The 24,415-nt window shown below is 34.6% G+C and overlaps 1 protein-coding gene across 1 annotated transcript in view; it reads right to left on the bottom strand.

Annotated features, from left to right (window-relative positions):
• Positions 1-24,415, bottom strand: part of Abi1 (abl interactor 1) — a 99,720-nt gene that overhangs the window by 39,569 nt on the left and 35,736 nt on the right. The window contains exon 2 of the mRNA XM_048812754.1: positions 22,965-23,132. Coding sequence (XP_048668711.1) covers positions 22,965-23,132 — 168 coding nt within the window. The remainder of the gene's footprint in view (positions 1-22,964; positions 23,133-24,415) is intronic.

Below are 24,415 nucleotides of genomic sequence, written 5' to 3'. Positions count from 1 at the left end.
TGAAAGTCACATTTATGAGGGAGGGGAAAAACTGAGTATCTGAACACACTCCATCTTAGTCTGTACCATGTTCACAGAATGCTAGCACTCCCTCATAAATGTGACTTTCATGGAGGAAATTAAATTTTTTTCCACTGTAAAAATACAATATCTACATATAAACAATGAAATACTTCATTTGCAACAACATGGATGGGAATGGAGATCATTATGTGAAGTAAAATAAGGCAGGCACAGAAAGATAAATACTACATGTTGATTGCCAGAGCTGAGAAGCAGGGAACAAGGAATGGAGAGGTTGATCAATGGGTACTAAGTGACAGATGGGAGTTAGAAGTTCTGGTATGCTATTGCAGGGTGACTGTAGATAATGCTGATGTGTGGTATGTTTTAGAAAGTTAGAAAAAAGAATTTTGAATGTTTTCACCATAAAAAATTACAAATGCTGGAGGAGATATGTTTACCCTAATTTCAACAATACATAATATGTATGTATTGAAACAAGACACAGTACATGTTTATGGTTTTCTTTACCAGTTCAAATGATTTACATTTTTTTCAAAGGGGATCAGAAAAAAACGAAATAAAATAGCACAAGAGACTAACATATACTGAAAACTGGAGGTGCTCCAGTCTCATCACCCTGATAGATATTAAGTCTCTGACATACACTTAAAAAATTTCAACTTAAGCTTGAGTGTATTGTTTTTTCTTTCTTTTTTTTTTTTTGTTTCTTTGCAGTACTGAGATTAAATCAAAGGGTGTTTTACTACAGAGCTATATCCCCAGTCCTTTTTATTTATTTATATATGACAGCAGAATGCATTACAATTCTTATTACACATATAGAGCACAATTTTTCATATCTCTGGTTGCATACATAGTATATTAACACCAACCGGTGTCTTCATACATGTACTTTAGATAATAATGATCATCACATTCCACCATCATTTATAACGCCATGCTCCCTCTCTTCCCCTCCCACCCCTCTGCCCTATCTAGAGTTTGTCTAATCCTCCCATGTTCCTGCTCCCTATCCCACTATGAATCAGCCTCCTTATATCAAAGAAAACATACAGCATTTGGTTTTTTGGGATTGGTTAACTTCACTTAGTATTATCTTCTCTAACTCCATCCATTTATCTGCAGACGACATGATTTTATTCTCTTTTATTGCTGAGTAATATTCCACTGTGTATATATGCCACATTTTTATCCATTCATCTACTGAAGGGCATCTAGATTGGTTCCACAGTTTAGCTATTGTGAATTGTGCTGCCATAAATATTGATGTGGTTGTGTCCCTGCAGTATGCTGTTTTTAAGTCCTCTGGGTACAGACCAAGGAGAGGGATAGCTGGGTCAAATGGTTCCATTCCCAATTTTCCAAGAAATCTCCATACTGCTTTCCATACTGGCTGCACCAATTTGCAGTCCCAACAGCAGTGTATGAGTGTACCTTTTTCCCCACATCCTCACCAACACAATGTTGTTTGTCTTCATAATAGCTGCCATTCTGACTGGAGTGAGATAGTTTTATTTTGAGACAGGATCTCACCAAATTGCCCAGGCTAGCCTCGAATTTGCAATCCTGTCTCAGCCTTAAAAAAGAAAAAGAACTTGGAAAAATAAAAAAACAATCCAATAATAAAATAAGAATTCAGTTTATTTTTAAAAAATAAACCTAAGAGGGGCTGGGGATGTGGCTCAAGCGGTAGCGCGCTCGCCTGGCATGTGTGCGGCCCGGGTTCGATCCTCAGCACCACATACAAACAAAGATGTTGTGTCCGCCGAGAACTAAAAAATAAATATTAAAATTCTCTCTCTCTCTCTCTCTCTCCCCCTCTCTCTTTAAAAAAATAAAATTAAAAAAAAATAAACCTAAGAACAAGAGAACTCTTGAAATTTAAAAAATGTAAAAATTAAACAATAGGCATGCTGGAATAGGAAATTCAGGAAGTTAAAGATGAAAAGTAAGAAGAATACTAAAATCTTAAACATCTAGAAAAAAATATAACAGAAGATAAATCATCAAAGAGAGAACATTTTATTCCAAAAATATCTCCACACTGAAAGAGCCCTCCAAGTACCAGCACAATATACTTTTTTTTTTTTGGGGGGGGGGGTGCTGGGGATTGAACCCAGGGCCTTGTGCATGGGGGGCAAGCACTCTACCAAATGAGCTATGTTCCCAGTCCCAGCACAATATACTTTTAAAAGACCAATACCAAGTTACATCCCTGAGAAATGTCAAAATACAACAGCTAAAGAAAGTAAACATTCCAAAAGTCTCCGGAGAGAAAAAGACAAGCTCCATACAAAGGATCTGGAATCAGAGATACCAGACATCTCAGAGACAATACTGGAAGCTAGAAGAAATGAACTATTACCTTTAAAGAGCCTAGGGAAAATAATTTTCAATATAAAACTAAGGATAATGAAACACAGTGATAATGGATTCTCAAACAAGACTGATTCAAATCATACCATTTAAGAATAGCTGAACAAACCAGGAATGGGGGTGTATGTCTGTAATCTCAGTGATTTGGGAGACTGAGGCAGGTTAAAGAATATCAGCCTCAGCAACTCAGTAAAACCTTATCTCAAAATAAAAATAAATAGAGTGGAGGAATAACTCAGTGACAGAGCAAGCCTGGGTTCAATCCCCAGTCCAAAACAACAACAACAACAAAGGAGGGAGGGAGGGAGGGAGGGAGGAAAAAACAAAGGTAACGAACTTCAAGTCTTATTAAACTCAAATACACTGGAATGTCCACTGAGGCAATATGGCATGCTGGGAAACAGAAAGCTTGCCCACTATCAAATACCTAAATAGGCTTGATTTTTTAAAAAGCTGTGACAGCATATTTTTAAAATTCATAGTACAATGAAAAAAAGGAGATTCTTTTTTGGGAGTAGGAAAAAGAAAGAACTAAAACTCAGAGCAAAAAACAAGGGGCTTGGAATTTTATGCCACATAGGGACAAAATAACAATACCTTTGTGCTTCCTGAGAGTGGAAAGTTAGAACTCATATATTAAAAGGGACAAGGCAGCCAGGCAAGGTGGCACATGCCTATAATCCTAGGAGCTTGGGAGGCTGAGGCAGGAGGATCTCCAGTTCAAAGCCAGCCTCTGCAACAAGGAGGCACTAAGAAACTTGGTGAGACCCTGTCTCTAAATAAAATGCAACCTAGGGCTGGGGATGTGACTCATTGTTTGAGTGCCCCTGAATTCAATCCAAAAAGGACTTGGCAGATGTAATCAAGGATCTTGAGATGGGAAGATTATCCAGGATAACTGGGGTGGGCAAAATGAAAACACAAGGGTCTCTTAAAAGTAAAAGCGTAAGGCAGGAGAGTCAGTACTGATTAGAATGATGTAATATGAAAAAGACTCAACTGGCCACTACTGACATGGAAATGGGGGGAGAGGCCATGAACCAAAAAATATAGTCCTCCAGAAACTTTAAAAAAAAAAAATCAAGGGAATAGATTTTTGCCCCTAGAATGTCTAAAGCATCAAAGTCCTACCCACATTAATTTTAACCCAGTAAAACCCCTTTCAGACTCTCCTCCAGAACTGTAAGACAACAAAGATGTGTTTAAGCCACTAAATTTATGAATTTAAAACATACATGGAAACTGCTGGTATTAATCTCATGAAGTAGTAACTTGTTTACATTAAGTTTTCAGACTTAAAAGCGTTAAATAGTCTTGAACTGATGGTATTCTTAGAACACTTGGTAACACAAGACCACCTTCAACTTAGTTTATGATGTGTATCCCACAGTCTGCATAAAGACCTCAAAGATAAGAACTTAAAAAGAGCTCAAAACATAAAAGGAAATAATTAATCATAATCAAGAGTAAGCACACATACGCATGCACACACATAATAAGGTCTCCAAAGAATGTTACTCCAAAAATAGGTAGGAGAAAAAAGAAATAGAATAGATAACATGAGTATAAAATGCAAACTACAGTTCATTTATATTTAAATATAAGAAATATCCATTAAAAGAAATATTTTTTGAATCCGGTTATATGATTAGAACAGACAACTCTCAAAAAAAAAAAAAACCTGCAAGAATGAAATAGATATATTCTATAAATTAATACTAACATTAATAATAGCAATATAAATGATAATCAAAAAGAATTCTGAAAGACAAGTGGTCCTTTAATCCATAATAATTTGATATTATATCAAAAAATTTTAAATCAATATAAATACTCAATGAGGCTTTATAACTTACATTCACTCTTCAAAAAGAACAAATCAAAAGCATTAGAAAAGCTACTTAAACAACCATCTAGTTGAGGGGAAAGGGTTGTTGAAAAAAAAAAAAAAACACTTGCAATTGCATAAACTGCAGGTGGCTAAAAAGGAAACCAGCTAAAGAGGGAAACAATCTAAAAATAGGCTTAGAATAGTGATTCTGACTGCCTCATTTGGATATTCAAATTATTTCAAGGCTAAAAACCAAAAGATGAACTGTGTTTTTAACCAAGAGGATTATTTTAGAAATAAGTTGTCATAATTAATATACTTATTTATGCCTTAAGACATTTTCAAGAACTGCTGGCAATTCAGAAGTCAAAGAATTTTTCAATCAGAAATAATCTTAATGATAAATTATAGCAAAATAAACTGTTCCTGACTAGTTGGGAAAAAAGCCCTATGATATTATATTTTGTTGGTCTCTAACAAAATATTTTTAGGGATGTTATGTCTTGATGTGCATGTCAAGTTTTTTCTTTTTTTTTTTTATAGGTCTCCTCTAGCTTTAAAGATCATCATAGATTCAAGCCTAAAAACAAACAAACAAAAAAAAAACACATGTTAAAAGAGTTAGAATCTAAGCAACAAAGTTTAAAAAAAAACTGACAATGGGAGTGTTTTTTAAACAGGAAACTATTATCTTTAAAAAGTCATCTTTAACATACATCTGAATCTAATCCTGAAGAAATAATAAACATATTCAAATCAGGAGACATTCTACAAAATAATTGGCCTATACATTTTCAGAAATAGCCAGGTCAGGTGAAGTAAAAGGAAGACTGAAAAACTGTTGCATACTGAATAAGGAGACATGATACCTAAATGCTTCTAAACTGGATCCTTCTCCTATAAAAGTACTGAAACAACTGACAAACTTGAAGGAATCTGAGTATTAGATGGTAGCAAAAATCAATGTTCATCACCAACTCTGACCACTGTGTTGAGGTTACATGAACAGAATGTATCTAATTTTTAAAAATACACATCATAGTATTCAGGTATTAATGGGAGCATCATACCAACAAATTATTCTCAAACTGTTCAAAGCAAAAAGCTTTGGCATGTTCTTGCAACTTCTAAACATGCAAACTCAAAACTGCTCCCCTGGAAAGTGTTTTAAGTCATAAAGTATTATTTTTATTATTAAGTCACAAAAATAAGTATAGAGCTTTCTTTTTCTATTTATTTTTTTAGTTGTAATTAGACATAATACCTTTATTTTATTTATTCATTTTTATATGTTGCTGAGGATTGCACCCAAGGCCTCATACGAGCTAAGCAAACACGAGCTAAGCAACCACTCTACTGCTGAGCCACAACTCCAGCCCCAGAACTTTTTTTTTTTTTTTGGTACCGGGGACTGAACTCAGGGATGCTTAACCACTGAACAACATCCCCAGCCCTTTTTTTGTATTTTATTTAGCAACTCAGCAAGTTGCTTGGGGCCTTGCTAAATTGCTGGGGCTGGCTTTGAACTAGCTACTCTCCTTCATCATCCTCCCCAGCCGCTGGGATTATAGGTGTGCACCACCGTGGACAGTGAGTTTAGACCTTTTGGAGCACAAATTCATGAGTATTTAGTGAACAATGTCACCTCAATGTGAGGAGGAACACAACAAAGTAAAATCTCTAAAAATCAGTACGTCATCTTTTACTTCACCTGACCTGGCTATTTTTGAAAATGTATAGGCCAATTATTTTGTAGAATGTCTCCTGAGTTGCTAAATGAATCAACTGCAATTAGTAAGGGATATCCCTTTTCAAAACTATGACTCTAAACTGATTCTCCAAAAAGATGTTATGGTCTTCTTTTTTAACTTCATTTCCTTTCACTGGTTGAATAAATGTATCTATGCACATATGCTATATGCTGGGAATATAGCAATGTCTGTTACAAACCCCTTACAATTGGCAGATATTGAATAACTGGACAAAGAACTACATAATTCAAATGATAAATGCTATGAAGAAAAATTATAGGATGTATAAAAACAATTACGAGTACTCTAATAATATGCAGGCAGGGCACAAAGGGAAATTAGAAAAATCACTCTTAAACAAAAGTTAGGCTAAAATCTAAGGAATGAGTGAAAGTTAGGTGGAAAAAGTCTTTCACAATAAATGCCAAGACACTGACATAAGATAATTTCTCTGTCAGATCATAACCCTAATTTCAAATCAACTCCCTCATAGAATTACAATGTATAATATAAGAAACAAACAGCACTTTTCTGCCTAAGGTGGAAAGAGAGCACTTTCCAGTTCCACCAGCTGGACCTCTTACTTACTTAAGGGGAAAAAACAGGCATTTGTTTGACATAAAGTAGTATTACAAATAATAAATGGTGGAATATATCAGCCATACTTACAATCAAGAGAGTAATAAAATATTCAAATCAGAGTCATTCACAGATCATCTGGACAAAGGAACTAAACACAAAGGACTGGTAAAAGATGGGGGGATGAAATGGAAGATTGAGGAACTAGTGCTAACAACAGGAACCAAACATCTAAATCCAAATGATAAGAGGTAGGAGAAATTACTGGAATTTGGAAGAAAAAGTCAGATCTCAAGAAGGCCACCTCTCTGAGGGAAGTTGTGATCTCTCTTGGGACACAGCCAACTCATGGTAACTTCACAGGGAAGAAATGAAGAATATAAACACTCTGAGGCTTTCCTTCCTTACTGATTCTGATATGCCTGTGTTACACATTGGCTGAACTCTTAAGCCCAAAATCACAGATGCTCACTGACATAATCCATCAAGTAAGCTTCCCATGATAAAGACCAAGGGAGAGAGAATAAAGAATAGATCAAGATGATCAAACAGAAGTTATCTGTCATGTACGGTATACACAAAAGTAACTAGGAAAGATTCAGCCTTCTGGGACTTAGGAAAAGGTTCCCATGTGGCAGAGATGATTAAGCTGAAGCCTAAAGAATGTGAAGGAGTTAGTCAGAGCCAACAGGGAAGACAGATAATCCAAGCCTTCAAAGAGAAGAGCCACCACAAAGGTACTTTGCTGGAACCAGTATATTAGGATGTTTGAAACACAGGCTATGACGCAGAAAGGGAAATGGATTGATATGACCTCACAATGTACAAGTGATGTGGGTTTTTTAAAATTATAACAGACACAGCGTTTTTGTTCTTGTTTTACATGGTAGAAGTCAATTCACGCTCCTATTTCTTGGATGAATAGCTCTTAACTGGTCATTTCACAAGAATGGCAAGATAGAATGGGAGTGTAAAGAACAATGCAAACACTGATAATACTTAATTACAAAATTAAAACTACTTCATCTACTGTTTGTTTTTTGCTTTTTGTTTTTGTTTCTTGTGGTGCAAGGGACTTAATCCAGGGCCTTACATATGATAAGCAAGCACTATACCATGAGCTACATCCCCAGACTCATCCATTGAATAGATTCCCTACACTTTGACTTTTCCAGGGAACAGAAAGGCAAGAATACTTTTTGTAACTACATTAAGCAATCTTACATTGAACCAAATAATTGATAATTCAAATTTTACACTAGGGTAAACTCATTTTGCTTTGAAATGAATAACATTCTAAAATCAAAATCAATGCCAGGCATGGAGGTTCAATGCCAGTGAATTGGGAGACTAAGGCAGGGAGGAGCACAAGTTCAAGGCCAGCCTCAGCAACTTAGCAAGGCTCTCACCAACTTAGTGAAACTCTTTTTCAAAATAAATGAAAATAACTGGAACTGGAACTCAGTGGTAAAGTACTCCTGGGTTCAATCCCCAGAATTTAAAAAAAAAAAAAAAAGAAATCAAAATTAACACCTATCCCCTATTTGCAAAAGACTAAAGATCTTAGGATCCACTCCCTAAGAGACCCTGCAGAAGGCACTAGGAGATAGTACACAAAGAATAAATCAGTATTAAACTTGCCATCATGAAACTTACCTCTAAAGGAAGGACATAAGTTAAATAAGTAAGCATATAGACATAATTAGAAATTTGTTATGTGCAACAAACAAAAGCAACATGATGAGGTTTTAAAATACTATCAGACTTAGAACAAAGATATGATTGATGATTTCTAAAAAAATTAAAGCCCAGGAATGGAATGAAAATAAAGTCAAATCACAATGGACTGAGACATTTGGGGCTGGGGATGTGGCTCAAGCGGTAGCGTGCTCGCCTGGCATCCGTGCAGCCCGGGTTCGATCCTCAGCACCACATACAAACAAAGATGTTGTCTCCACCTATAACTAAAAAATAAATATTAAAAAATTCTCTCTCTTTCTCTCTCTCTCTCTCTCTTAAAAAAAAAAAACAATGGACTGAGACATGCATATTTGGAGGAAGATGCCATGAGGTAGAACTTGGGTTAGAAATGCAAGAGAGAAATGATAGTATCTCAAAATCAAGAGAGAAAAGGCAGTATCTCAAAAGACAGGAAAGCTCATGAATGTGTTTAAACAACAACTGGGGCACAAGAGAGATTAAACAGAAGTCAGTGTACAACTAAGAGAGGCTAACTATAAGAGATAGAAGGAATGGGCTGGGGATGTGGCTCAAGTGGTAGCGCACTCGCCTGGCATGCGTGCGGCCCGGGTTCGATCCTCAGCACCACATACAAACAAAGATGTTGTGTCTGCCGATAACTAAAAAATAAATATTAAAATTCTCTCTCTCAAAAAAAAAAAAAAAAAAAGAGAGAGAGATAGAAGGAATGACACATTTAATAATAATGCCAGCACTTTATCTTCAGGTGCTAGGCTAAAGGTTTTCCATGCAATTCTTCCCTGAATTCCAAGGTTAGCATTATTGATCCAATTTTGCATATGAGAAAACTCAGATCTAACTTAACAAACTCACATATAATTTGAACAAATCACACAGTGGCAGAACTAAGATCCAAACACAAATCTTTTGACTCCGAAGCATGCCATACCATAATGCCTTATTCATTTAACAAATACTAATTAAACTACTTTTTTAAGTGCCAGCTACTATGTACTGAAGATACAAAGATAAATAAAATATGGCCCTTACCTATAAAGAATTACAATCAGTTATATCCAAAATTAAGTTAAAGGGTATAGCCCAAAAGAGAGAGCCAGTTACCCTGAGCTGACCAGTGAAGACTCCAGATGATACTTTTGTTAAGCAGGAGAGAGATGAAGTTAATTCCAGATAAGACATACATTATGGAAAATGTCAAGATGCTGAGCACAGCAGAAATATGATGAGTTTGAAGAAACCAGTTCAAAGAGCCTTTTATACCACACTAAGGAATCTGAACTTTAAGTTATACAAAGGGAAAGAACTATTTCCAGACTTTGATACAGATTAGACTACTGTTAAGACACAGAAACAAATTAGGAGGTCTGAGCTGCAATCTGGTGAATGGTTTATGGACCGCCAAAAGAATCTAAAATTTAGAAAGAAGACTCCCTAACTAGCTTTTAAAACCCAACTGCGAGAAAAACCCAGTCTTTAAAAAAAAAAGTAGTTTTTATTGTGAGATGAGAATAATCCCTTGTTATACTATTAACTAAAGTACAACAAAGGAATGGTTTAGTGCAAACTTTGTAATGAACAGGGAGGAGACTGGAGGTTTGCTTCCTCAACTCCACAATAGGTTATTTAAGATTGAAAGTAGACTTGTGTGATTCACCTCTCCAAAAAGCATATTGAACAACAGAAGTATAACAGCCTGGTGTTTACCTTGAATGCAAGGAACAGAGTCTCCAATTTCTAAGATAGTACCTTTCCTTTAACTCAGGGCTCAATCAAATCAGTTTGCTATCTAATGTTGTAGGAAGACTGATACTTGCTTTATTTCTGCTAAACATGTTGTTCTGACTCAGGAGCTGTGTCATTCCAGCACCAAGCAGATAAAAGAACCAGTTGAGAAGCAAAAGAATACAATCTGCTCCTTTGATGTAATGCAAGCCATCACTCATCATTAATAAAATAAAATCACAGGGACATGAAATATAATTTAGAATTGTAGACTTATTTTTCCAAACTAGCCTCCAGATACATATGTCATTCCCAACATTATACCCTATTCATTGGGGGAGAAGTGGGGAATGTCTTGTCTAATGCCATTACTTCAGACTGGAATTTGTACTCCCATCTCAACATGACAGATGCACAGTCTTTAAAAAAAAAAAAATTATTTTAGTTAAAATGTTCTGTATTTGCACAGGCTTTAACAGTCAATTCAAATGTCATTCTTTCAGTGCCATCCAAAACTATATGCCCACAGCACTTTTGTCTCTTATCACAGTGTCTATTAACTACTTCCATGTATAGTATTTAATAATACACATACCAATCTCTCCTAAATGTAACTTTTTAATTATAATTTTATAACTTTATTTTTTTATATATTTATTTTTTAGGTATAGATGGACACAACACAATGCCTTTATTTTTATGTGGTACTGAGGATCGAACCCAGGTCCCGCCCATGATAGGCGAGCGCTCTACCGCTGAGCCACAATCCCAGCCCATAACTTTATTTTTTTAATTTATTTTTTACATGGTGCTGAAGATGGAACCCAGTGCCTCACCCATGCTAGGCAAACGCTCTACCACTGAGCTACGGTCCCAACCCCCAAATGTAAATTTTTAATGAATACTTATGGAATGCTTAGTCTATACTAGCTAAGGTACTAGGTTCTAGAATTTGAAAAATTCAACAATGATATGCCTAGCGTGTGCAAGGCCCTAGGTTCAATCCCTAGTACTGGTGGCAAGGCAGGGGCATGATACAATCTCTGTCTTTTCAAAAACTTGTCAAGTACAGGAAAAAACACCAACACACAATAAATGTAGCATTTAGTATGAGTGTGAAGTGCTAAGAAAACATAAATAACTTTAATACATGTTATAAAACCAGCTCATTCAATCTTCACTCCAACCTCCCTACAGTCTTCCCCAAGAATACCTTTTTGCTGTGCACAAGCTAACAAGTTAAAGAGCTAAACTCAACATTGTCCAATTATTCTTACCACTAGGCCTCTGAATATAATTTCTGATCTAGCAATAAAATACTTTTATGGAATACAGAAAATGAAAATGAGATGTAGATCTATTACTATCCCTGCACATTATTTTCTTTTTCTTTTTTCTATATTTTTTTAGTTGTAGTTGGACACAATACCTTTATTTTATTTATTTATTTATTTATTTATTTATTTGGGGTGCTGAGGATGGAACCCAGCACCCCGCACATGAGAGGTGAGCACTCTACCGCTGAGCCACAGCCACAGCCACAGCCCTGGCACATTTTTTTCTACTGGTAAGCTACTAATAGAGAAGTAAGATTTTTTTTTCCCCCAAAGTATAGCTCCAAAAGTGCATTCTTCAATTCTTTGGATAAGCAGCAGCACTGGATATAACCACTGTATTCCAAGTTCCAATGCCCCGATAGATAAGCTTTCTGAGTATCAAGAGGCAGAGGCAGTTCAGGCACCCACACTGGCAGAAGCCTTGGTTTGAAATCCCTGAATCAGTTTTTTTTTTTTTTCAAACATTTACTTTTTAGTTGGAGGTGGACACAATACCTTTATTTTATTTTTTTATGTGGTGCTGAGGATTGACCCACTGCCTCACACGTGCTAGGCAAGCACTCTTTCTCTGAGCCACAAACCCAGCCCTGAACCAGGTTCTTCAAGTCAGTAGTTCTAGTGGCACCATCAGTGCTAATAGTTTCCACAGTGGATCAGTATGAGTTCTAGGATTTATTCATGGAAACCTAATTCATACTTTAAATGGCTAGAACGGCTTCTGTTTCTGGGACTTTGAATCACCCATTTAACTACACTAAGTAACACCTTACAGGGAAAAAAGAAACAACAAAAGAAAGTGAGAAATACCAGTGTAAGAAAGACTAGCCAACTGTGAAATATAGGTTAGACCTTAAGATATGTGAGAAAATAATGAAGAATGAGACTAGATTCAATATCTTGAAATCTTTCTTTGACCATAAAACATTTTAAGTTCCTGAATCTAGGACTGGTCAAACAAAGGAATAGTTATTTATCTGATATGCAGATCATCTCAACTTTGATTTTCAATACCTTTCTAATCTGGGCGGNTAAAATTACTGTTCCTGTCAAGAAACGGGAAAACATGACAGATACTCAAGTGAAACGTGTTGTGGGGGTGTCTGGGAACTGAACCTAGGGCCTTGTGCATGACAGGCAAGCACTCTTCCACCTGAGCTATATCCCCAACCCCCACAACACGTTTCACTTGAGTATCTGTCATGTTTTCCCGTTTCTTGACAGGAACAGTAATTTTAGATTACATTCTACATATGGTAAGTAATACCTTAATACCTTGTTATAGTCTTCTGGAAAGTATAGTAAACTTACATTGATTTAAATTCCAAACTTTCTCTTCTAAAATGGGTAGCAACTAACACCTGCTTCCCATCAAAGAGGATAACGTTTTCTAATCTCTTCCAGCTTCTAGTGACTACCATCAATCCTTGACTGATGCTCATCATTCCCATCTCTACTACTGTTTTTATATCACTTTCTGATCTTTATGTCAGATCCTCCTTTACCTCCCTTTATCAGGACATCTGTTATTACATTTATGGACCACTATATAATCCAGGATAATCTCCTCACTTTAAAATCTTTAATTTTTATCTATAAAACCCCTTCTGCCATACAAGGTAACGTCCACATTTCCAAAGATTAGGACCTGGATACTTCTGAAGGCTATTACTCAGTCTATCATAGCATGGTTCATCTTAGAAAGATCAGATGTGTACATAAATCAGAGTACTGAACAAGTGCAATTAATGTATTTTTCTCATGGTAAGTTAACCAATCAAGTTAGCACTACTGAATGCTGCTAGCCATTGGACATAAATTCAACATATCGTGTTTTTGTTTTGTTTTGTTTTGTTGGATGTCATTCATCAATCCACATTATATCTTTCTGACAATAGTGAAGGTTCTAGTAAAAAGTTTATATCCATTGTAGCTGACAAAAAGTATAAAAGTGATGATGCTAAAGATAAAGGTGCTGAGTGAGTTTGTCAGCACAGGCATAACAAAGTATGATAGATATGATGACTAAATAGAGATTTATTTTCTCTGAATTCTAGAGGCTGAAGACCAAGATCAACATGTCAACAGGGTTAAATTTGACTGACATCCTCTCTCCTTGGCTTATAGGTGACCATTTTCTCTTTTTTGTCTTCACAAGGACTTCCCTCTGTGTTTATACACTAATCTCCTCATTTTATAAAGATACCAGTCATACTGGATTAGGACTCCCACCCAAATAACCTCACTTTAACCTGTCTCTTTTAAAGACTCTATTTCCACAGTCACTTCTGAGATACTAAGAGTTAGGCCTTCAACAAATGAGTTTAAGGGACAAAGGACAACTTGAAGAGTAGCATACTTGATTTTAAAATTCTTGAAACACCTTTAGTAAATTGGTTGAGGAAACCTAACACAAATATCAGCAATCCATTGGGGGTAAGGAGAAGTGCCTTGCTTGATTTTATAGACAAGGGCACCAAAACTATGACAGACCAAAGATATTTGGCAAGACCAAAAACTCAACAAAGAGCCAAATGAAACTATCAGTAGAAACAATTTGGAAGTTTTTTGTTTTTTTTTTTAATGGTAACATGTAGACTTGTGGTGTAACTCAGTAGTAGTGCATGCTTAGTATGCATGAAACCCTGGGTTCAAACACCAGCACCACCAAAACAAACAAACATTAAGGCCAGTACATGAAATTGGAAATACATATCTGTAAGGACTAAACTGTAATAACCACATATAGCAATGGTTCTCAACTGTGGTCTAAAGACTCCTGGAGTCCCCAAATAGTTCTCAATTTTTCCAACTATCTGTGTGAAGCCAAACTTTCTTCACCTAGTTCAACCAAAACAATAAATCACAACAGAATGAATACAGAAACAGATTTGGGAATCTAGTTTTCTTCTAATAACAAAAGATATATGCAGAAATTATAAAACAATGCTTCACGAAAATCTTTGGTTTTGATAAGTTATTTTTCATTAAAACATTAACTGTATTAACTTATAATGCATTTATCTTATTGTTAAATGAGCTTGCAAATTTTTGTGTTAATTTTTGATAAGTATTAAACAGTCTACCCACATAATCCAAAGCCTTTTCAGATGCTCAAAAATGTAACATGTAAAAGGATTCTAAGAAAAAAACATTTGAGAACCCAGAATATTGATACAGTTAATTAGTTCTTTCAATCTAGGAGCCTTGCCCCTAGCTTGCTACACAGTGCCCATAAATGAACAGGTTTTGCTACATAAAACTAAATGGTCCCCTAAGAGTTGCACTTACTTCAAGAGCTCAATATGTAAGGTATTTACTCACCCATACAAAAATAGGGGCTGGGCATTCCTACATATAGGAGAATGCAGTTACAATTAGAAGGCACTGTAGTACAGAAGAGAAAACCAGTAAGTCATCTGTAAGTTAAGATGCCCAGCTTTTGATTTTGAAAGGCATCCTAGCTCTGTACAACTTTATGCAAATCTTTTATTTTTCTGGGTGTCAATGTTATGAACCATAAAAAAATTAAAGACTAAACAAAATGACCTAATGTTGCCAGCTGCAATAATACCAGCAACTCTGAAGATTGAGGCAGAAGGATGTCAAGTTCAAGGACAATCTGGGAAACCTAGTGAAACCCTTCCTCAACATTAAAAAAAAAAAAAAACCAAAAGAGCTGGGAATATAACTCAATGGTCAAGTGTCCCTGGATTCAATCCCTAACATGGCAGAAACAAAAAATAAATAAATAAACAAAAAAGACCTAATATTCTTTATGGTTCTAAATCCCAAGATCTGTGAAAAACTCAAAATTCCAAATGGGAAAGGAAATCAAAATGGATAGTGATAATCATTCTACAGAGCAAAGACTAATTGTGATAAAGTTAAAAAGTGGGTGATTTGGAAAATTTTTAATATTGACAGATTTACTCTTAATATTACTTTCTATATTTTAGATTTTAAAACAAAATTTTAACTAAAAGCATACCTCCTTGCATGCAAGGCAAGACAGAAATAAATTTCTCATAAAGCCCTGAGAGTCAAAACAAATTTCTTTCACTACAATGAGTTCATTCAAGTAATAACTGAAGAACAATAATTTGGAGTAGCAAGAAAATACTCTTTCTACTTCCCCAATGAAGAATAATATGCCCAGGTCTGGGATGTAGCTCATGAGAGAATGCTTGCTTGGTATACACAAGACCCAGGAATCAATTCCTAGCACCGTAAAAGAATATACTGTCCCCCTCCAAAAGCTTATTTCTAATTAAACCAATTAGATTAAAATTATGTTTAAGAGTCCCAAGTATTTCAAAATAAGTTACAAATGAAATGTTTCGTGTCTTCCCTTTGAACTTTTTCCCATGACTCTCAGTAAATCTATTGAAAACCTCTCCAGTTATAAGAATTAAAATAGCTTCCACATTATGAGAATTGAATTTGGTTTTTAAGCTTTTTTAAAATTTTTTTAAAATTATACATGGACGCAATATCTTTATTTTGTTTATTTTTATGTGGTGCCAAGGATCGAACCCAGTGCCCCACATGTGCGAAGCAAGCACTTTACCACTGAATCACAACCCCAGCCCCAAATTTGGTAAGCTTTAATAGACTCAGCAAAATACAGACAACACATATAATTAGAGGGAGAAAATAATTTTATGTTTTGTTACTTAAAAACATGTACAGGCAGTCCCTACTTTGCACAGTTCTGATACACATGAATTTTAGTCAACCACATTTTAGTTAAATAACACCAATTCCCCAACAACATAGTTCAAATTTCAGTTACCACAAGAACTATAATTCCATAAAGTACAAACGTTGCTAGTAGTTATTCAGCACACAAATCACCACATAAATATCAGATGAGCAACATGACTAGTGACCAATCATGTCACTATTTTGAAGTTCATTTAGTGAAATTATACCTTTATTATTTGGTTCATCAAATAATGCAAAGTATGTAATCCCCCAATGATAAGACACTATGTGACATCTTACAAAAAGAGGAACTGGCCAACAAAGATGAAACTGCAGCAAAAACATGAAGAGTAATAATGCTACAAAGTGAAATTTAAAAAGAGAATGTAAATGGGCTTGTAAGAGTAGTTGAATGTAAGAATGTTGACATTGTTGCCACTTGAGACACCTGAGACACTATAAACACTGAGGAACATTGTGAAGGTGAACATGACATAAGTGAACAAAGCAGTTGAGATAAAAAAGGTGATGCTATTACAGACGAAGTGATATTTCATATTAATGAAACTCTCAGGGATACTTCACAATATTTAAAAACCGAAGGACAAAATATTGAGAGCTGACCCACACTTCGAAAGTAGTACGATCATTCACAAGGCACAGAAAAGATGTTTGCTTCATAATAAAACTTAACTATACAATTAGAAGGTAGCATGCTTGGTCACTTTTTATAATCTCCAACAACCATGTAAACTAACAACTGCTGGTACAATGAATGTACAGTGATTCTCTGTTTATAATCAATGTACAAGTTATTAACTGCCATGCGTGCCGCCCACCTGTAATTGCACAGTTTGGGAGTTGAGATAGAAGGATCACAAGTTCAAACCAGCCTCAGCAACTTAGCAAAACCCTAGGCAACTCAGCTGAGACCCTGTCTCTAAATAAAATATAAAAAGGGCTAGAGATGTGACTCAGTGGTTATAAACATCCATGGGTTCAATCTCTGGTAACAAAAAAAAAAAAACATTAGGTTCTACTATAATTTTCCCAAGTATCTTTCACAGAAGGATTTATTTTAATACAGTAAATATTTACTGTAAACCAATCATTTGCCAGTGGTCATCCTAAAGATCCAGGACAGACCACTTTATAATAATAGATTCTGTTCTATATAGAGTATTATTTTAGCAAAATTCCAATCTATATCCATTTTGTTCTAAAATCCACAACGGAAATAAAATATCACAAAACCTGAAAACAATATAGTAGCTGCTGAAAAAATTAAACCAAGAATTACTTATGAACTAGCGATTCCACTTCTGAGTATATACCCAAAAGAATTAAAAGCAGAGTCTTCAGATACTTGTACCCTGGTTCATAATTGCATTATTCACAATAGTCAAAAGGTAGAAAGAATTCAAGTGTCCAGGGATACATAAACAAACAAAAAGGGATATATATATATATATATATATATATATATATATATATTGATATATATTGATATATGTTATATATATAAAATGATATATGTTATATATATAAAACGATATATGTTATATATATAAAATGATATATGTTATATATATCATGATATATATATGATATATTGAGAGAGAGAGATTGGAATGTTATTCATCTTTAAAAAGGAAGGAAATTCTGATACACACTGCAACATGAATGATGAACCTTGAGGACATTATGCTAAGTGAAAACAAGCATGTCATAAGTACGCCATGATTCTACTTACATGAGGTACCTAGAGTAGTCAAATTCATAGAGATGAAAAGTATAATTGTGTTTGTCAAAGGTTGCTGGCATACAAGTACAGAGTTTTAGTTGAGGAGATAAAAAATAGTTCTGGAGATGGATGGTAGTGATGGCTGCACAACAATGTATATGCACTTAATGCCACTGAACTATTGCACTTAAAAATGGTGAAAATGATAAATTTTATGTTCTGTATATTTTAGCTATAATAATAAAAGGAAAAAAACAGCAAAAAAATCTTTTTCAGACATATAAAACAAAAATAATTCCCTACCACCAGACTGGAATAACACTACATCTTAAAGGATAACAGAGGAATAAAGGCCACCAAAACTTTGAGCTATAAAATAACTTCCAATAGTTAAAAGGACTTAAATCATGTATTTTTCATTAAGAAATGGTATCTATGGTTAAATATAATTATTTTCCTAATGTTAAATCTCTTTGAAACTGATTTCTTAAAAGCATAAAAATAAGAACATAGCATTAGGGGTTTTAAGACATACCTAGAAGGAAAATGCATGACACCAAAGCACAAAGGAGAGAAACAGAATGAAAAACTGTTGCAAGGTCTTAAACAGACTATTTCAAGAGTCTACCTTCATGTGGTAAGTTAAAGATATTTATCAGGAAGACTAAATGCAAGCAGAAACAAACAAGGTGAGGGGATCTTAATGATAAAGGCATTAGTTCATCACGAGAATATAACAAGTCTAGGGATGTTATCTAATAAAATCATATATGTCTATATAACAAGAAATGATAAAAATCAAAGAGAAACACCCCAATCCAAAATTTCAGTTGCCAATGTCATCCTACTTTCCTCAATAATTAATAGAACAAGTAGAAGCAATAAAGATATAGAAGAACTGAACAACATTCAACCAACTGACCTAAAGAGAGTTAAGAAACAATACACAAAACTACATCAAAATATGCATTATTTTCAAATGCATACAAAACACTTACCAAGATAGACCATATTCTTTGGTACAGAACAATTCTTAGTAAATTGACAGAATAAAATCATATAAAGTATTATTCACAATAGCCAAGATATGGAATCAGTGTTAAGTGTCCACAAATGGATGAATGAATTAAAAAAAATAGGGGGACTAGAGAATATCATGCTAAGTGAAATAAGCCGATCCCAAAAAACCAAAAGCTGAATGTTTTCTCTGGTAAGTGGATGCAGGGGGATAGGGAAGAATGAAGGAACTCTGGTTTGTGCAGAGGGGAGCGAGGAGAGGGGTTGGTTTGCAGGTATGGGAAGGTCGGAGAAATAGACAGACATTATTACCCTATATGCATGTATGATTATACTACTGAAGTGACTCCACACCATGTACAGTAAGAGGAATGAGCAGTTGTGCTTCATTTGTGTACAATATGTCAAAATACATTATACTGTAAAAATAAAGAAAGAAATAGGGTGTGTGGGTGTATGGGTGTGCGCACGCGCACATACTATATCTGCACATATGCAATACGTGTTGAATACTATTCATCCTTAAAAAAAAAAAAGAAATATTTTTTCTTCTCTCTTAAAAGAAGGAAATCTTGCCAGGCGCAGTGGCACATGCCTATAATCCCAGCAACTCTGTAGGCTGAGGCACAGGAAGATCAAAGTCAGCCTCAATAGATTAGCGAGGCACTTAGCAGCTCATCAAGACCCTATCTCTAAATAAAATGGTGGAGGAGGGCAGGCTGGGGATTGGCTCAGTGGTTAAGTGCACCAAAAATAAATAAATAAATAAATAAATAAATAAGGAGGAGGAGGAGGAGGAGGAGGAGGAGGAAATGTTGAGCTCTGCAACAGGATACAATGGATAAACCTTAAAGGATATTATGATAAGCAAAATAGGCGAGGCACAGAAAGACAAATACTGAATAAGTTTACTTTTTGAGATATGAAATTTTAAAATGTCAAGCTCGCAGAAGTAGAATGAGGGGTAAAGAAAAACAGAAACTTAATCAAAAGATATAAAGCTTCAGTTATGCAGAACAAATAAATTTTGGAGATCTAATCTATACCATATAGTCAAAAATATGGTATTGTTGAGGTGCAGTGGCACACGCCTTATAATGCCAGCAGCTGGGGAGGCTAGACAGGAGGATCTTGAGTTCAAAGCCAGCCTACCCCAGCCTCAGCAACAGTGAGGTGGCACTAAGCAACTCAGTGAGACCCTGTATCTAAATAAAACACAAAATAAGGCTGAGGATGTGACTCTGTGGTTGAGTGTCCTTTAGTTCAATCCCCTGTACCAAAAAAATTACAGTATTGTTTGCTTGAAATTTGCTAGGTCAGGGCAGTAGATCTTAAACACTCTCACCATACCAAAAAATGGAAAACTATGTGAGGTGATGAATATGTTAATTAACTTGATAGTGGTAATAATTGTGCAATATATATGTATATCAAATATGTATGTATATCAAAACATGATATTGCACACCCTACTATACCTTAATAAAGTTGGCAAAAAAAACTAATTATCTACTAAAGAAATGTTAAAAAAATACAAAGCATAATTTTCTGATCACATGGATTTAAATTAGAAACCAACAGCAGAAATATCCTTGCAAAATCCCTATATATCTGGAAATTAAATAACACCTTTCCAAATAGCCCCTGTGACAGAAAGAAATCAAAAAGCAGAATTAATCCCAAGGTAAACAAATGAAATAAAAAATATCAGAATGAGGGGGCTGGGGATAAAGCTCAGTTGGTGGAGTGCTTGCCTTGCATGCAGAAGGCCCTGAGTTCAGTCCCCACGCCACCAAAAAAAAAAAAAAAAACAATGAAAATCAATGCTATAGCAAAAACAATACAGAAAATTAATAAAACCAAAGCTGTTTTTTAGAACAAAAAAATTAGTAAACCATTCATATTAACAAGTTAAAAAAAGACATTGATTACTAATATCAAGAATGAGTAATAGTACATCACTACTGATTCTACAGATATTAAAAGGATAGAAGATTGTTATAAATAGCTTTAGAGATCCAACAAATTAAGTAAAATGGCTAAATTCCTGGAAAGATGGAAAGCTTACTCAAGAAGAAGCAGATAGCTAGAAAATGTATGTACTAAAAATACATTTTCTGAATCTACTAAAGAAATTAAATATGTAATAGTTTAAAAACCTTCCCACTAAGAAAACTATAGGTCCACATGGAATACTGCCCAACACAGCCTGTAAAACCAGCATTATGCTAATACCAAACCATCACAAAATAAACAAAACCAGAACAAATAACCCTCAAGAGCACAGAAGCAAAACTCCTAACAAATTTCTAACAAATTAAATAAAGCCTAACAATCTGTGAAATTGGTAATACATTATAGTCAAACAGGCTTTACCCCAGAAAAGAAACAACAGTTTAACGTTAAAATTAACAAAATGAAAAACAAAAACAATGTGATTCACCATATTAACAGACCTTTTAGAAGTATGGTCATTTCAACAGATGCCCAAAAAGCATTTGACAAAATCCATTATCTATTATGATGAGAATATTATCTGTTCCTAATAAGAGAAACCTATGACTCTATGGTATAACCACTCTAGAAAACAATTTAGCAGTTTCTTATAAACAGATACCTACTACATGAACTCTATTCAGAAATATTTATTCAAAAGGAAAAAAAAAAACTTGACCAGACAGAGCTCTATATACAAATGTTTACAGAAGTTTTATTTGTAAAAACCAAAATATGAAAATAAACCAGATTTCAAATAACATGTGAATATGGAAAATGTGCAACAGAAACCACTGAGCAATAAAATGAAGCAAAATCTTTTTATACACTACATGGATGAATTTCAAAGTAACCATGTATGTGAAAAAACCCTTTGCAAAAAAGGGGGGTGGTGGTTCATATTATATGGTTCTGTTTATAAATTTATAAAATTCTACAAAATGTAAACTAACCTATATTGACAGAAAGTCTGAGGACAGGGTAAAGGGAGGAATGGAGGGAAGAATTACAAAAGAACACCTGTTTATTATCTTGACTGTGTTGATGGTCTCATGGACATCTGTGTATGTCAAAATAGATCAAAAACTGTAAACTTTAATTGTGCACAATTTATTTTACCTCTTTTGAAGAGTGATAACAGTTGCACATCAATGTTAAATGTACTTGTTGCCACTGAAGTGCACATTTAAAAATGAGTTAAATACCAAGCATGGTGGCCCATGCCTATAATTCCAGCTACTCGGGAGGCTGAGGCAGGAGGATCACAAGTTCAGCCTGGAAAACTCAGCAAGACCCTGTCTCAAAATAAAAAGGGTTGGGGATGTAGTTCAGTGGCACTTGCCAATCATGTGCAAGGTCCTGGGTTCAATCCTCAGTACCAGAAAAACAAAACAAAAAAGATTTAATTGGTCATTTTTATGTTTATTTTAGTACAATTTTTTAAAGGCCTCATAAAAACAGAAGGTTACTGAATTTAAAACTGACGCTAAAAGCGATAATGCCTATAGTCAGTAATAAGACAAAGAATTCATATTTCCAGTCTGTCTACCATCTTCACCACATGTTTTGTCTGTAATGAACTATAATTTACAACAGTAGTTCCATAGTAGAACTGAAAAGACTCCTATCACCTAGTGATGTCTTAACATCCTAACATAATGCATAAATCATGTGTTCTATGGTGATGTTAAAGTAAATATATTTATTGTGCTGCCAGTCATCTAAGAGGACAGCACATATATTTATGTACATGTTATACTTGATGGTGATATGTAACAACTATGTTACTAGTTTGTGTATTTACTATACTCTTTATCAGTATGTTATAGTGTATTACTTTAGTTTATTTAAAAAAAAAAAAAGTTAATGCATAACAGTATGCCATACCCAGCAACAGCCTCATACAACTTCATACAACTTGTGTTTGCTGCTCTTGATGGCATCAAGAAGCTACATCAACTGATTGATTCAGACCACCTAGGTGTGTATAGGTATACTCTATAATGTTCATAGAGTAAATCACCTACTGACAGATTTCTTGTAATACATAACTGTCATTAAGCAATGTACAATGGTACTTCTTAGATTTAAGCTGTCATTTTAAATGTAAATGTAATTTACATTTAAATGTAAATATAAACGTGTTTACAAACTGTTACCTGTGAGATATGATTGATGGAAGACTCCATTCTCCGAAGCTGAGAGGCCTGGATATCCAATAATTGGAGAACATTGTTGGCCAATGCATTTATTTGATAAGCAACACTAGCTAGAGATTGAGTTGTATATGCTTTGGTTTCTTCTAAAGCTTTTCTCTTGTCTGTAGCCTGAAACAAGAACAAAAACAATCAATATTTACTTAGATTAACATTCATCATGCATTCATTCTATAGAAAGACAAATTATAATTTTAATTTAAAAAAGCATAATTCAATCAAAATATTATTGCACCATTATTATTATAGTCTTAGGATACTGAATTAAGCTGACGACAGAAAACTAATTTTTTTAAATCTGACCTTGTAATCTAAATTCACTTACTAGCTTTTGTCACTTTTTTTGTGATTCCTGAGGATATTCTATACGATCATGCTGTCTTTAAATAAAAACAATTTTATTTATTATTCTCAATCTGTATATCTTCAGTTTCTTTTTCTTGCTCTACTACACTGACTGGGGACTTTAATATAATATTGAATAAAAGTAGCTGCTCCCAACATCAGAGGAAACACATTGTCTTTTACAATTAAAACACAGAACAAAGGTTTTCCATAGATGCTCTTTTTGAGAATATGGAAGTAAATCTTGGTTATTTTCACTGTTAGACTTTCATCTGCCTATTTTTTACTTTTCAGTGTACAGGTTATACACATCGTTTTCTCTCAGAGTGGAAAACAATGCCTGCTTTAAACTAAAATCTGTTGTTCCTTTCCTCTCAGGCATAAAGTTACATTTTATTTCTCCACTTCCTTTACTATATGATCATATAAATAAGTAGCACTAATGATGCTATTTATGTCAGAGGAAATAATGCCACTTCAAGGCCTGATCATAAAAACCTCCCATGCATGTTCCACAGCAATAAAGTAAAATATGTTTGTATCAAAACAATAAAGTTGTGTTTAGCAGAAACCAAGATTTTATAATGCCTCCATTTTTAAATTTGAAGTAATTAAAATTAGACAGAATTTTAAATTTTATTTTCTCAGTCTTGCCATACTTTAACTGCTAAATAGCCACGTGTAGACCGAAATTACCTTATTGGGAGATACAGTTCTAGTCACAGTTAATTTCCTCTAAGAACTATGATTTGAAAGTTAAATCTACACACAAATTACCATTGCCACTTATTTTGATTTTGTAAGTTTAGTATCCAAGAGCTGGTCTTCCTCCCCTAGATATTTTTACTACATAAATACCAAACGTTAGTATCTTCCAAAGGTCACAAAAAACTGATTATAAAATAGAAGACAAGGGCTGGGGATATAGCTCAGTTGGTAGAGTGCTTGCCTCGCATGTTCAAGGCACTGGGTTCAATCCCCAGCACCAGCCACATCAATGTTCATAGCAGTACAATTCACAACAGCTTAACTGTGTGGAACCAATCTAG

This window comes from Marmota marmota, unplaced genomic scaffold, assembly GCF_001458135.2.
Source record: "Marmota marmota marmota unplaced genomic scaffold, marMar, whole genome shotgun sequence".
NCBI classification, from domain to species: Eukaryota; Metazoa; Chordata; class Mammalia; order Rodentia; family Sciuridae; genus Marmota; species Marmota marmota.
This window is presented reverse-complemented; position numbering and strand designations above follow the sequence as displayed.